General features: G+C 39.7%; 1 protein-coding gene across 1 annotated transcript in view; it reads left to right on the top strand.

The window, feature by feature from the left end:
- The window catches only part of slc30a7 (solute carrier family 30 member 7), a 68,076-nt gene that overhangs the window by 341 nt on the left and 51,621 nt on the right, over positions 1 to 16,114 (top strand). The window contains exon 2 of the mRNA XM_072274098.1: positions 16 to 117. Within this exon, the coding sequence (XP_072130199.1) occupies positions 16 to 117 (102 nt within the window). The remainder of the gene's footprint in view (positions 1 to 15; positions 118 to 16,114) is intronic.

The raw sequence follows: 16,114 nt of genomic DNA, 5'->3' as shown, positions 1-16,114 counted from the left end.
TTTTTCTATTCTCAGGTCCATTTTGTCGGATTCCACATCTCGAAACCTCTTCTTCTTCCTTATGCTCAACCTCTCCTTTGCCTTCGTAGAGCTGCTGTATGGGATCTGGAGCAACAGGTGAGTGGAGGGAGAGCGAGAAGGACAACCTCCGCTGCAATGCCACGTTGCTGTCTCTAAGAGGAAGTAGGGGAAAGGCCATGTACGTTACTCGCAGCCAGGAATTACAGGAACCCTGGACTGAGCCAGGTTCTTCGTATTTTCCTGTCTCAATTATTTTAATAAACGTACTGCCCTTCATAAATAAGTTTATAGGTGATACAGCTAGCGGTGTCGTTGATAATGAAGCAGAAGGTATTTGATTTGGAATGTATTGATGGACTGGTCAGAGAATTGGGGGAAACATTAAGGAGTGAGTGTATGTAAACAGTAGGATTCTAAGAGTGCAGAGGATGAGGGGTCCCTAGGGATACTGTGATCTGAGATCTGAAGGTAGTGTGGCAAGTAGATGTTAAGCAGAGGTAATGTAGCATTCATTTTTGGCTGGGTTATAGAGGAAATGTGACAGCTGTGTAAAGCATTGGTTAGCCCACAGACAGAATGCTGAGTAGTGCTGGTCACCACACCAAAGAGAGGATATGAGAGGATGCAGAAGTGATGAGAACAAAATGCAAGTACTGGAAATCAGTAAGGTTGTTGCCATTTATGGAGAAGTTCGGTTATGAGGAAAGATTGGCCAGTCTTTGGAAGTGGAAGCTGTAGGAGAAATGTGTCAAATTTGTCAATGAAGTCCAAGTTCCCCTTATAGAGACGTTATTAACTAGGAAACAGTTGATAACCTCTGTTGTTTTTAATTTTTCTCACTCAAAGTTAGTAGTTAAGAATTCATTTCCTGAGTGATTGAGACAGAAATCCCTGTCAATGTTAAGTTAATAATTTGATTTTGACAGGGATGGGCATGATGGACCAAATAGCTGCAGATTTATATGAGACAGTCTGGTTATTAGACTTAGCAAGCACCAAGACATTAAATATGTATTTCTTCTGTACATAATTCTACTGATGTTTAAATGGGAGTTTGATGTATACCTGAGAAAGAAAGTGATGGGTGAAGTCAGGGTATATTCTGGTCTCAAAGCTGTTCTCCTGAACCTTTTTTTCTGCATTGTACTCTATATCTAATGGAAAGTTTTCCCTGATAGTTCATGGTATGTGCAACTTAATGCCCAAATAATCTGTTGGCCTACTGTTAATTGGAAAATATAATAAAACTGGTATGTCAGTTTATTTGTGGTGTGATATTTTTATATAGTCTGTTTTTGTTGTGGATTTGCCAACTTGAAGTGGTCACCACCTATGTAATTATGGCAGCTAACCAGGAGAGGAAAGGATGTGAGAACAAAAAATTAGATACATCTAATCTAAATTGTGTGTTGGTTAGTATGTCAAGATAAATCTAGACTCTTTAATGGGATCTGTTACTTCCATATGTGATAGATGTATTCCTGGTTTAAATCACAATCAATAAGAATAACCAAAACAGCGGTTATACCACGTCCATTCATGGATGGCAATACAGGTGGACTGTTCAAGAGCATCCAGTCCTAGGTTGAGCCTAGTACAGTGGGTTATGGAGGACCTGATTTATGCAAATATGATTTAATGTAAGCTTTCTCACAAGTTTTTAAATAATTTTTCATAATAGTAATAAAATGTTTTTCTGTATTCATTAAGAACTGAATATATATTCCATTAGTTTAATTATGAATAATGTTAGGATGAAGTCCCAATGGAAGAATTATAAGATATGACTGCACGGCAATATGATATAGATGAGTAAAGAGACATTTCTGACTCTTAGAAAATTCAGATTATAGAGAGTTCTCAGGAACAGAACTATTGCATAACCTGCAAATCATCTATATATAATAGTTTTCTTTTTAAATTTAGCGATACAGTGTGGTAACAGGCCCTTCTGGTCCAACAAGCTCACGCCTCCAAATTATACCCATGTTATCAGTTAACCTGCTAAGCCTTTGGGATGTGGGAGGAGGTCAGATAACCCAGAGGAAATCCATGTGGCCACAGGTAGAAAGTACAAACTCCTTTTGTACTTTCTCCTGAATATTGGTGCTAAAATAAAGCTTAAACATTTTTTAATATCCTTAGCCACTGGATACAAGACAGGCTTTTGGGCCAGATAACATCTTACTGGAGTACTGGAGACACAAAAGCCAGCGGATGCTGGAGTCTGGAACAGTACATACAATGCTGGAGAAATTTGGTAGGTCGGGTAGCATCTACAGCTGTAAGAAAAAGTTTGTGAACCCTTTGCAATTACCTGGTTTTCTGCATTAATTATAAAATGTGGTCTGATCTGTATCACAATGATAGACAACACAACCTGCCTAAACTAATAACACACAAACAATTGTACTTTTTCATATCTTTATTGAACACATTGTTTAATCTTTCACAATCCAGGCTGGAAAAAGTATGTGAACCCTTGTACTTAATAACCTCCACCAAATGTTTCCTGTAGCTGCTGAGCAGACTTGCACAATGTTGAGGAGGAATTTTAGACCATTCCTCTATACAAAGCTATTTTAGTTCATCAATATTTCTGGGATACCTTGTAGGAACAGTTCTCTTCAGGTCATGCCACTGCATCTCAAATAGGTTAAAGGTCTGGACTCTTACTTGGCTATTCCAAAACACAAATTTACTTTTTAAACCATTCTGTTGTTGATTTGCTCTTATGTTTCGGATCATTGCCTTGTTGCATCATCCAACTTCTATTAAGCTTCAGTTAACAGACAGCTGCCCTGACATTCTCCTGTAAAATGTCTTGATGCAATTTTGAATTCATTGTACAAAACAGCCCCAAACCATGATGCTCTTTCCAACTTGCTTGACAGTTGGAATGAGGTTTTAGTGTTGCTGTGCAGTGCCCTTTTCCTCCAAACATAGCCGTGTACACTTCGGTCAAAAAGTTCAACTTTTGTCTCAGCTGTCCATAGAACATTGTCCCAGAAGTGTTGTGGAACATCCAGATGGTCTTTTGCAGACTTTTTTTTCGTCCAGTCCTATGAAGGGACTTGGCCCAAAATGTCAGTTGTATTCTTTTCCATAGATGCTGCCTGGCCTGCTGACTTCCTCCAGCATTTTGTGTGTGTGACATGTGGCTGTGATTTTTTTTTTGGACAGCAGTGGTTTCCTCTGTGGTGTCCTTCCACGAACACCATTCTTGTTCAGTTTCTTCGAGTGGACTCGTGAACAGAGACTTTAGCAAGTTCTAAAGATTTCTGCAGGTCTTTTGCTGTTACCATTGGGTTCTTTTTCACCTCCTTCAGCATTGCACGTTGTGCTGTTGATGTGATCTTTGCAAGGCAACCACTCCTAGGGAGAGTAGCAACAGTACTGAATTTCCTCCATTTGTAGACAATTTCTCTGACTGTGGACCGATGAACATTCAGGTTTTTAGAAATGCTTTTGTAGCCTTTGCCAGCTTCATGTATCTCTACAATTCTTCTAAGGTCCACTGGAAGTTGTTTTGATCGAGGCATAGTGCACATAAGCAGATCTTTCTTGAAGAGCATGCTCTGTCAGTAACCTTACTTTGTGTGTCTTTTTTATAGGGCAGGGCACCTCTACAACCCACATATCCAATCTCATCTCAATGATTGGAACACCTGACTCCAAATGGCTTTTGTAGAAGGCATTACCACAGAGGTTCACATTTTATTTGAACCTATCCTGTGATTGTTTAAATGGTGTACTCTGTATTGATGAGAAGAAGCACAACTGTTTTTGTGTTATCAGTTTAGGCAGATTTTGTTTGTCTATTATTGTGACTCAGATGAAGATCAGACCACATTTTATGAGTAATTTAATGCAGAAAACCAGGTAATTGCAAAGGGTTCACAAATCTTGCAACTGTATGGAGGGAGATAGACAATCAATGAGCCACTGAGTTCCTCCAGCATTTTATGTTAAATGTAGCACTAGTGTCTTTGTTCCAGAACTAACCATATTTCCAGCCAAGCTATTTCCATGTCATCGCTGTACCAATAAACCAATAAAAGATGCCTGCATTTGTTAGTCCACAAAAAGCAGGATAAATCCAAACTTTCTGATCACTGTTTAGCTGGTCTGTTCTCAGTCACAGGCAAATAGGAGTTGTCATCAATAGTGTTGTCAAGCAGAACTCATCAATACCTGCATAGCTGAAACAGTCTGTTGTCACTGACTAAGTGTTCTGGAACACCGGCCCTTGAGAAGAGGCTTCTCAACACATCCACAAGTGTGAGGCTGGCCACTTTGTAGCTGCATCCACTACTATCAAGAAATTTATGTTCATGGCAATATCCACATGACTCCTCTGCTAGGACAATGCAGGCCATTCCCAGGGGTGGAGAAGCACTGCTTTTGGCATCTTTATGACATGTTGTCAATCCAAATGGTGCATGGCAAGCTGCTTGATCTGCTGATCTACCCCGGGCCACCAGACAGCTTCGAGCCAACACTTTCATTTTGGCCACGCCTAGATGTAACTCCTCCAACACTTTAGCTCTCAGCTTGGATGGTACAACAACTCTCAATCCCCCGATAAGGCAACCCCTGTCAAGGGCAAGTTCATCCTGGCACTGGTATAAGTGGTGGAACTGGATGTTGTGCTGCACATTCCAGCCATTTTGGGTGGCCATATAGACCTCAGACAGTGTGGGGTCTTTTCTGGTTTCCCTCTGGATCATCTCAGCCATAATAAGGAGAATTTTGAATTCCATCAGGGAGTATATGTTGAGGAGTGTTGTAAAATTTTCAGGTATTTTTTTTCCCATGGGTAAATAGGACAATCCATCAGCATTTCCATGAATAGCCATCCTCTTGAATTCGATCTTGTAATTGTCCTCCAAGAAACAGAGCCCATCTCTGCATTTGTGCTGCTGCTGTTCATGGGGAGCATCCTTCTGTGGATTGAAAATGGACACTAGTGGTTGATGATTATTAATGAGTGTGAACTCTCCCATTGCAAGTTCTGGTTGAATCATTTTATGCCCCAAACTAGACTCAAGGGCTCTCGGTCAATCTGTGTGTAATTTTTCTCTGCTGCAGTAAGGGAACATGATGTAAAGGCTATGGTGCATTCACTTCCGTCACTCTTAACGTGACATGACTGTACATGCAATATACCATAAGAAAGGCATTTCAGGCAAGCTTTGCTGGCCGATATGGATCATAATGTGTGAGTTCAGTGTCTGACTTCACCATTTCTTTACATTTTTGAAAGCCATCTCACACTGCTTTATCCATTGCCATTTCTTCCCGATATTCAGTAATGAGTTCAGTGGTGGAGAACAGTAGCCAGGTTTGGCAGGAACCTGTTACAGTATTTGACAAATCCTAAAAAGGACAGTAACTGTGACACATCCTTTGGCCTTGGGGCATCCACCACTGCTTGAATTTTCTCAGCACACTCGTGTAATCCTTTTGTGCCAGTGATATGATGTATAGTTTAAAGAAGTCACACCTGTTGTGTTGTGCTCCGAGCCCATAATCTTCTAATCTTTTAAACACTGTCTGAGATTTCAGAGCGGTTCCTTGTTGCCCTTACTGGTAACATCCAATAACGAATACCTGGACAGCTGTACAGCACCTTGTCTGTAGCTTTCTGCCAGAGTGTAGGTGCAAATGCTACTCCAAAAATTAGTCTACTATAGTGATAAAACCCTTTGGGAAACACTTAGGGCTCTTGTTCCATCTCCACCTGTGGGTAGGCCACTTTGCTGAGGTGTTTCCCTCCAGAAATGTTTGTGAAGATGTCCTCAATCCTGGCAGAAGGTATTGATCTACTTTCAGTACTGGGTTGATGGTGATCTTAAAATCACCACAGGTCCTAACAGATCCATTCTTCTTGGCTGCTGGGACCACTGGCATTGTCTATGGGCCTTCACTCAGCCTCCATGCAATCTAGATCAATGGCCAATCCCATCCTTGGCTGTTGCATCATTCAGGACCTTTATTAATTCACTTCCAGTTAACTCTATTGCAGGGGTTGTGGCATGCAAATAGTGGATGGATCTCCAATCAAGTTGTAGTTGTCTCAACCAATCACAGCCCCACAATGCTGGCCCTCCTGTTCCACATACTAGCCCAATGTGGCTTGTTATGAATGCCATTCCCACAGGAATGATCTTTTCTCCAGTATAAGTCCTTAGATATCCACAGGCTTCAGATGAGAAACTTTGAAATGCAGTTTAAACTCATTTTGTGGAATGACTGAAACAGCCAAACCTGTGTCCAATTCCATTTTAATTTATTTGCTGTTCACTTCTGGTGTAAACCAATTTGCTTGTCTTGATAGTTTTCACATTGCAAATCTCAGGTGCACAGTCCCATCACTCATCATTATCAGGTTTTTTGATCAGCAGCATGCAGATTTATGCTCTCTTTGAAAGTGCATTTTGACTTTTTATCTTTTCTGTTCACTGTGCAGTGCAGTTATTTCTGTCTGCCCTACATGCTGTTTGTATGTGTCCTGCATTGTTGCATTTCATCTTTAAATCTGCATTGGTTGGTCTGGTGTATGTGATCCCGTGCCTCAACAGTAACAGAATTTGTTCGGTCAGGCAGGTTTTTGTTCAGACAATTTTGTTCACACTCACTTTCATTCCTGACTGCAACTGTATTGCATTTCTGGCTGCTTTACCATTGATATAGCTATTTCAACTGCTCTTTTAAATGTGGGCTGTACTTTCGTTTAGAGCTATTTCTGAATTTTTTTTATATAAGATTCCACAAACTGAACGATTTCTTAGTGCATCATTAATCCCATCACTGAATGTTCAGACAACTTCTTCAATTCAGCCACTTAAGCTGTAATGGACTCCCTTCTGATTCTGCTTAAGAAATCTGAAGTGTTCTACAATCAACAATAGTTACAGTTCTAAGTATTCCTGCATTACTTGCACAATACCAGCAAAGCTTGTTTTGGTTGAAGCAGTTAAACTTCTAAGCAAACTGTATGCATTCCCACCAACTGCACTCAGTAACACTGGCACTCGCTTTTCATTGGCTATTTCATTTATAAGACCATAAGACATAGCAGAATTAGGCCATTTGGCCCATCAGGTCTGCTCTGGCATTCAATCATGGCTGTTCCCTTTTTTTTTCCTCCTCAGCCCCACTCCCTGGCCTCCTCCCCGTAACCTTTGATGCGGCCTCCACTGCTGCCTTTGGTAACAAATTCCATAAATTTACCACACTCTGGCTAAAGAAATTTCTCCGCATTTCTGTTTTAAATGGACGCCCCTCTATCCTGAGGCTGTGCCTCCTTGTCCTAGACTCCCCTATTATGGGAAACATCCTTTCTGTGTCTACTCTGTCTAGGCCTTTCAACATTCAAAGGTTTCAATGAGATCCCACTTCATTCTAAATTCTAGCAAGTACAGGCCCAGAGTCATCAAATGTTCCTCATATGATAGCCCTTTCATTCCCAGAATCATCCTTGTGAACCTCCTCTGAACTGTCTCCAATGCCAGCACATCTTTTATAGACAATAGGTGCAGGAGTAGGCCATTCGATCCTTCGAGCCAGCACCACCATTCACTGTGATCATGGCTGATCATCCACTATCAGTATTCCAGTTCCTGCCTTATCCCCATAACCTTTGATTCTGTTATCTTTAAGAGCTCTATTCATCTCTTTCTTGAAAGAGATAAGGAGCCTAAAACTGTTCACATTATTCAAGGTGAGCTTCACCGGTGCCTTATAAAGCCTTAGCATCAAACCCCTGCTCTTAGATTCTGGACCTCTTGAAATAAATGCTAACATTGCATTTGCTTTCCTCACCACCGACCCTACCTTTAGTATGTTCTGCACAAGGAGTCCCTTTTCATCTCAATTTTTTGGATTTTCTCCCCATTTAGAAAATAGTCTGTACCTTTATTTCTACTAGTAAAGTGCATGACCATGCATTTTCTAACATTGTATTTTATTTGCCACTTCCTTGCATATTCTCCTAATCTAAGTCCTTCTGCAGCCTTCCTTTTCACTCAACACTACCTGGCCCTCCACCAATCTTCATATCATCTGCAAACTTGGCAACAAAGCCATCTATCCATCATCTAAATCGTTGTACAGATTTCCTCAGCTATCCGAAGGTAGAGCGTTCCTGTGAAACTGTTCGTAAGCTGGAATGTCGTAAAGTGAATAAGGAATTACCATTTATTAATATGGGAAAAATTTTTGAGCGTTCCCAGACCCAAAAAATACCTTACAAAATCATGCCAAATAACACATAAAACCTAAAATAACAGTAACATATAGTAAAAGCAGGAATCATATGATAAGTACATGGCCTGTATAAAGTAGTGCAGCGCAGCGAAAATCTCACAGCAGCACTCTTGGTGGAAGTGCTCTCGGCAGAAACATGGCGCAAGCGCTCTCAGCAGAAACACTCTCCAGTAACCTTCAAGCTCTGAAGCTGCCAAATCATACCAAATAATGCATAAAATACACAGCCTATATAAAGTAGAAATAATGTATGTACAGTAGCCAAACGCACTATTGCCGTATTTATTGTTGATGGTTTGAAGCCTTTAAAATCGTTCACTGCTTTGGGACACAGTTTCCTCCAAATACCATTTCTCATTGAGACTGTTACCCTGTTGAGAACATCTCCAATGTTGGTGATTGCCAATTTTATATTGTATCCTTTCCAGATCTCTCGCAAAGCCGCTTTGGAATTGCCCTCTCTGTCAATGGTATTTACAATAAAACGCATCACATTTTGCATATAGTAAGCCTTAATTGTGGCTATTAGGCCTTGGTCGCACGGCTGCAGCAATGATGTCGTATTTGGCGGTAAGAACGCAACACAAATGTTACAGCCATACTCGGTAACGCCAGGTGGATGAGCAGCACAATTATCGGCAATCACAAGACACCTATTATCGAGGTTATTTTCTCTACAGTATTTTTCAACGAAAGGACTAACGTATCTGCTCATGTACTCTGAAAAAAGCACTTGGGTATTCCAACTGCTTGGATGTGAATGGAACACAACAGGAAGTGTTTTCTTATCAATGCCTTTAAGTGCCCTGGGATTTTCTGAATGGTACACTAGTAGAGGCTTAAGGACAGCATCACCAGTGGCGTTAATAATAGGCATTAGGGTAAACCTGTCCTTCGAAGCCTTGTGTCCCTTAGCCTGCTTTTCTTCTATCGAAATAAACGTCTCACTCGGCAATTTTTTCCAATAAATTGCAGTTTCATCACAGTTAAACACTTACACAAATAACCAAACGCCATTTCTCTCTGTGTATAAATAGTGCGAATGGTGGACGCAGGCAAGTTCAACGTGCGGACAATGTCCTTACTTCGTTCACCATGATCAAAACGCTTAATTATGTCTAGTTTTACGCTAAGTGTAACACCCTTACGAGCTGTTTTAGACTTTTCTGATACCTTAGAACTCATCTTGCTAATGGATGCACAAAATAAATTGACATAAAGCACGTGTTTAAGCAATGGCGGCTAGAATGCAGTTCCGGGGGAGGAGCTTGGCTGTTCGGGCGCGCGCTGCCTTTTTCCGTAACAGTGAAAACACTTGTTAGCGAAAACAGGTAACTAATGTAGTTCTTTCGTAACAGCGAGGTGTCGTAAAGCGAACGTTCGGAAAACAGGGGCCACCTGTACTGCATAAAAAGCAGTCCCAACACTGACCTCTGCGGAACATCACTAGTCAGTGGTAGCCAACCTGAGAAAGATCCTTCTATTCCTATTCACTGCCTCCTACCAATCAGCTGATGCTCTAACCATGCTAGTAACTTTGTTGTAATACCATGGGTTCTTAACTTGTAAGCAGCCACAGGTGTGGCACCTTGTCAAAGGCCTTCTGAAAGTCCAAATTTATAACACCCACTGCATCCCCTTTATCTATCGTACTTGTAATCTCCTCAAAGAATTCCAACATGTTCGTCATGCATGTTTTTCCCTTAAGGAAGCCATGCTGACTTTGTCCTATCTTGACCTGTATCACCAAGTTCTCCATCATCCTTAACAATTGACTCTTTACATTTTCCCAACCACTGAGGTCAGGCTAACTGGTCTATAAATTCCTTTCTGCTGCCTTCCTCCTTTCTTAAAGAGTGGAGTGACATTTACAATTTTCCAGTCCTCTGGAGCCATACCAGAGTCCAAAGATCATTACTAATGCCTCCACAAAATCTACTGCTGCTTCTTTCAGAACCCTATGGTGCTATTCATCTGCTCTGGGTGATTTGTGTGCCTTTTAGGTCTTCCAGCTTTTTGAGCACCTTAACCCTTATAATAGTAACTGCACTCACTTCTCTTCCCTTACACCTTTCAATGCCTGGCACATTGCTTGTGTCTTCCACAGTGAGGCTGTTGCAAAATACTCATTTAGTTCATCTCCCATCTTCTTGACCCCTGTTATTATTTCTCTGGCCTCCTTTTTCAGAGTTCCTATATCCACTTTAATCTCTTTTAATTTTTCTTATATATACTTGAAAAAGCTTTTCCTATTGATTTTGATATTGTTTGTTAGCTTCTTTTCATATTTCATATTTTCCCTCCTAATGATTCTTTTATTTGTTCCCTATAGGTTTTTAAAAGTTTCCCAATCCTCTCTTCCTGCTGATTTTGGCTTTGTTGTATACCCTCCCCTTTGCTTTACTTATTAGCTTTACTTCCCTTGTCAACCACAGTTGTACTGTTTTGCCATTTGAGTATTTCTTCGTTTTTGTAATGCATCTATCCTGGACCTTCCCCATTTTTCCCAGAAACTCATGCCATTCCTGCTGTGCTGTCGTCCCTGCCAGCATCTCCTTCCAATTTACTGTGGCCAACTCTTATTTCCTTTACTCCACTGAAATACTGCTACTTCAGACTTTACTTTCTCCCTATCAAATTTCAAGTTGAACTCAAATCATATTGTGATCATTGTCTCCTAAGAGTTTCTTTACCTCAAGCTCCCTAATTGCCTCTGGTTCATTACATAATACCCAATCCAGTATAGCTGATCCTCTGGTAGACTTAATGACAAACCTCTCTTAAAAAGCCGTCTTGTAGGCATTCAACAAATTCACTCTCTTGGGATTCATTACCTACTTGATTTTCCCAATCTACCTGCATGTCAAAATCTCCATGACTTCAAAATACTGCTCAATTCATTAATATATCACCCAGTTATCTTTTGTACAATTGAATGTGTCTATCCTTCCAATGCAGCCAGCCATTTCTGCTTCTTTAATATATGATTATTATTACTTGGTACTCACTGTTTATGAACCATGAATTTCATCCATTTTCTGCTATTTTTTTAAACTGGATTTTCTTTCTGTTCCCCCTTCTGAAGGACAAAAACATGCTGCGCTTTTTAAAAAATTTGTATATTTTGCTGCGCTTCAACAGGTAGGCAGTCATCTTGGGTTCCTTTTAAAACTTGCTTGTTGCCACTGTGATGTTTTGTAACTTCAGAAATTAATCGAAAGTAAAACATGGGAAACTGGGATAAGTTCATTTTCTCTTCAGTGAGGCATTAAGTATGACGTGGTGTAATGACTTATGCCATTCACATACTTTTACATAATTCCTTACATGTTATATGTAAACAACAAAATGTTTAATTAAACAATGTATTTGCTATATTACTCATATTTATTACTGAAGTATTAAATATACAACAACTGTTACGTCAGAATGCTGTTCATTGACTTTAGTTCAGCATTCAATACTGGTATCAGCTTATCCCTCCGCAATTGGACCTTGGGCTTTCTGACTAACAGACCCCAATCTGTTAAGTTAGACGACCTCTTCTCCTCCATTCTCACCCTGAATACCAGCGTGCCTCAAGGCTGTGTGCTGAGCCCTCTTCTGTACTCCCTTTTCACCTATGACTGCATTCCTGTACACAGTTCTAACTCCATAATCAAGTTTGCAGACGACACCACGGTGGTTGGCCTGATCAGAGGGGATGACAAGACGCCCTAAAGGGACGAGGTTCAGCACCTGGCCACGTGTTGTGCCGATAACAACCTGATCCTTAACACCCAGAAGACCAAGGAGATTATTGTGGACTTCAGGTACGCTAGGAGCCACATTCATGTCCCCATCTGCATCAACGAAGCTGTAGTGGAGCGTGTATCAAGCTTCAAATTCCTTGGTGTCCACATTTCCGAGGATCTCTCTTGGTCCCTTCTGCTGAACCTCACATCACAGCGTTAAGCAGTATTGCACCCATATTGGACTGTCTCAGTACTTTTATATTTGTATTCTGTAGTACTTTTTATTCGCAGTTATTTTGTAAATAATACTATTCTTTTGCACTTCTGGTCAGATGCTAATTGCATTTAATTGGCTTTGTATCTGTACTCGGCACAATGACAGTAAAGTTGAATCAAAATTAAATCAGGTCAAAATTAAGGCACGTTATCGTGTTTTTCCTGGATCCCGGGATGATAGTGGTCGTCTTAAAGCAAAATAGAACCACAGCCTGCAGCAGGGATATGTCTGCAAATACCCATGTCTGCTGATCAGCACAGGATGTAAAGATACAGCCAGGGGCGCCATCTAGGCTCAGTGTTTTCCGCATGTTCACTCTGTGAAAGACTGATCTTGTGTCTGTGATGGTGACTGTCGATTCAGGTACACTGAAGACTGTCAGGGTGGGTGGTGACATACTCATTCAGTTCTGTTCAAATCATGCGTAGCATGTAGTAAGTTTATCAGAAAGGGATGAGTGATTCTGTCTGACTTTGTAACCTTGTTATAGTTTGTAATGGTATGGTTAGACTGAGACTTGATTTTGCATTGGTATTGTCTCTTGGCATCTTTGCTAGTTTTATGGGGGTCAGACCTTGATTTCTTATGAAGGTTAGAGTCACCTGATTTGAATACTGTGGACCTAGACTTCAGAAGTCAAGTCTTGATCTACAGGTTCATCCATGGTTTCCAGTTTGGAAGCACCCAGATTGCCCAAATTGGTACACAGTTGTCAAAATACTTGTCGATGATAGTAGTGACATGCTCATTTAGGCTGATAGCTGAGTCTTTGAACACGGGCCAGTTTATTGGCACAAAGTATTCATTTAGAATCTGATCTGTTTCCTCAGGCTAGCACTGTGTGACTTTATATTCTGAATTCTCCCATTTCAGCAGAGAGTAGGAACACAGTCTGGTGGTCTGCTTCACTAATGTGGGGATGAGGGATGGTTCAGTAAGCATCTTTCATGGTTGTATATGATTGGTTCAGGGTATTTGGGCCCTTGAATATTCCAAGTTGGGTGAGCAAGAGCTTGCCAGAACCTTCATGTCTGTGTATCATGAGGAGTTGATTAAGAAGTCCTCTCCACCTCCTTTTTTGCCTAAGGATACAGTCTATCTGGGGAATTGAGAAGCCCTTGGGTTGAATGATAGTATCAAATGAAGTGTGTGTAAGGCACATCTCAGTGAGTCAGCACACAACAGATCCTCGTTTAATTATTGAACGGCAGCAAATATAAATCTTGACACCCATGCCTAGTTTAAATAAAGTAAAACAAAAACAAATCTCTTGAAAGCTTTGTAAAATCAATTTTGATAAACCTGGTACTTCTTGAAAATTAAAAATATGCAATTCTGTGACTCTTTTCATGACCTCTAAGAACTTTAAGTATTTTACTTCCAAAAATACTTTTGATACGTAATGTTGTAATTGTTGAAGGCTATTTGCTTTCAATAAGGGCTCTCAAAGAACATATGAGGCATTAAGGTTCTTTGATAATTAAAGAAAAATATTAGCATTATTCTTTTAAATACTGTCTTTAGCTGTTTATATCCTCTTAAAAGTGGTTGTGGTATTGTTTTAATGTCCAAGTTTGAGGTGATTCTTTAGTATTAGACTGGATTGGGCTTGAGCCTAAAATCATCTGAGTAAAAATATGAAAAGCTGAGTAGAAGTGATAACCAAAATCAACGAAGACCTTTCTGCTTTAAAAGGAGTGATTTTCAAGGCCTTTGGACAACTAAAATATCTTGTATCAGTAAGGAACTTCTAAACCGTAGTTGCTGTTGCAACCCAATTAGCCCTTGTTGACTGCTTCCACCTGAACTCTTTTGGATTTGACATTCATTACTCGAGAATTCTGTTCTCATTCATTTAATATTAATATTGTGTGATAAACAAACCTTCTGATAATCAAATTACCAGTTAAGATGGTCTCTCAGAAAGCCTGTGGGAGCTTATTCCTTTCCTGTTATTTCACTTGTCCACAAAATGCTTGGTGGCTATGGGAAGTTAGGAGAATTACCGTTGATTCCTAGTTATGGAGGATAATGGAGGGGAATGCTTCCATGAATAAGACAAAATCACTACTTATTTTTAACTAATAGACATATATGTACTTAAGTATGTATAGTAAGTTTTTTAACTATTTATTTAACATGTATTTGATTGTGCTGCTGCTGTAAAGTTAACAAATCTCACAACATATGCCAGTGATATTAAATCTTTTTTTTTAATTTTATTTTTATTTGGATAAGGAATTCACAAATATCATGTACTTTTTTCATACATATAACCTTTTCCATTTTTTTATATGTATAAATCTTATACTGAAATAGTTTAGAATTAAATGATACAGCTGTTTCTTAACATGGGTAGCTATGGAAGGAAGAGGATGTTATAGAATTGACCTTTCTTTTACTTTTGCTCAATTCTCTGGTCTTTTCATTTACAAATTATATGATATTATTAGAAAGCAACTTAATTTCCTGCTCCTTAGTATTTTATGCACCACCATTCTCACCTCTATTTAGTTGCTGCACAATTTCTGTTAAGCTTGTTGCTGAAATTTGGTTCCATTCTACCACTAAGACCATTTCAAAAATATTTTGATCCAAGGCTTGATCTGAGTTATTAGTTTTGCTGTACTAAATACTCTGGACATTCAAGATTAATGTTGTTCTTCAAAAAAAAATTTCAAATAATTCTGCTCAGTTAAATGCTTTTCTTAAAAGCAGTTCACATTAATAATCCGTTTACATGCATGTAATCGCTGGATTTATTTGTGTGAGTGAAATTGGATGATACGTTTGATAACGTTTACTAATCTCTGGATGTGAAAGATTATTGTGGAGGAGGTGCATTATCCATCAACAGAAAAATTTGCTGCTTAAAGTTCTCTTGTGGGCAACTGTTCACTTTCTGCATGAGGAAAATGGTTATAGTTGTTGGTGGTCAGTCATCTTGACCCATTGCCTGATTGGAGCAGCTCCTTGTGGCATCATTCTTTCACTTCTTTATCATAGATTTTCCTTCCATCAGAATTGTGTATGCTCACTGATGATTGCACAGTCTGTGATATACAGCAAGTATTAGACAACACTTTGGCATGGATCGTAAGTGGAAGTAACATTTTTTTGCCACAGTAGTACCAGACAATTACTACCACCCTTCTGCCTCCCCCATTCCTCCAAGAGAAGGTCTTACACCTTGACAATCAATGGCATTACAGTGTATGATCTTTGATCACTATTGATCAGAAACAGCATTGGGTCAGCCACATAAACATTATGTATACAAGAGCAGATCAGTCAGGGCATCTTGCAGAGATTGACTTATCTCCTCTCACATTAAAGATTTCTGAATGGGCAACGAACCATGAACACTACCTGAGTAGTTTTCCCTCTTTTTGCACTACTTATTTAATGTTTTTAGAAATATATATACTTAATTGTAATTTATTGTTTTTATTATGTATTACAATGTACTGCTGCTGCAAAACAACACAACATGCCAGTGATATTAAACCTGATTCTGATAAAGCCTGCCTTCTGTGTACAAGTTTTAAAAAGTCAGTAGTCATTTGAAATGCACACCACTTGGCTGGATGAGTACAGTTCCAACAACACTTAACAAGCTAGTCACCATTTTAGATGCAGCAACCTGCTTGGTTAGTATTCATCATCCTTTTCAATTATTCCTTCCACCACAGTGGCTTCAGTGCAGACTGTCTACTAAGTGCACCTCAGTTCTTCGCCTAAATGACTCACATCACCTCCCAAGCTCAAACCCACTTTTGATTTATTGCCGTTATTCTTATCCATGTTATTA

This window comes from Mobula birostris, chromosome 12, assembly GCF_030028105.1.
Source record: "Mobula birostris isolate sMobBir1 chromosome 12, sMobBir1.hap1, whole genome shotgun sequence".
Lineage (NCBI taxonomy): Eukaryota > Metazoa > Chordata > Chondrichthyes > Myliobatiformes > Myliobatidae > Mobula > Mobula birostris.
Note: the sequence above shows the minus strand (reverse complement) of the source record. Positions and strands in the feature narration are given on the sequence as shown.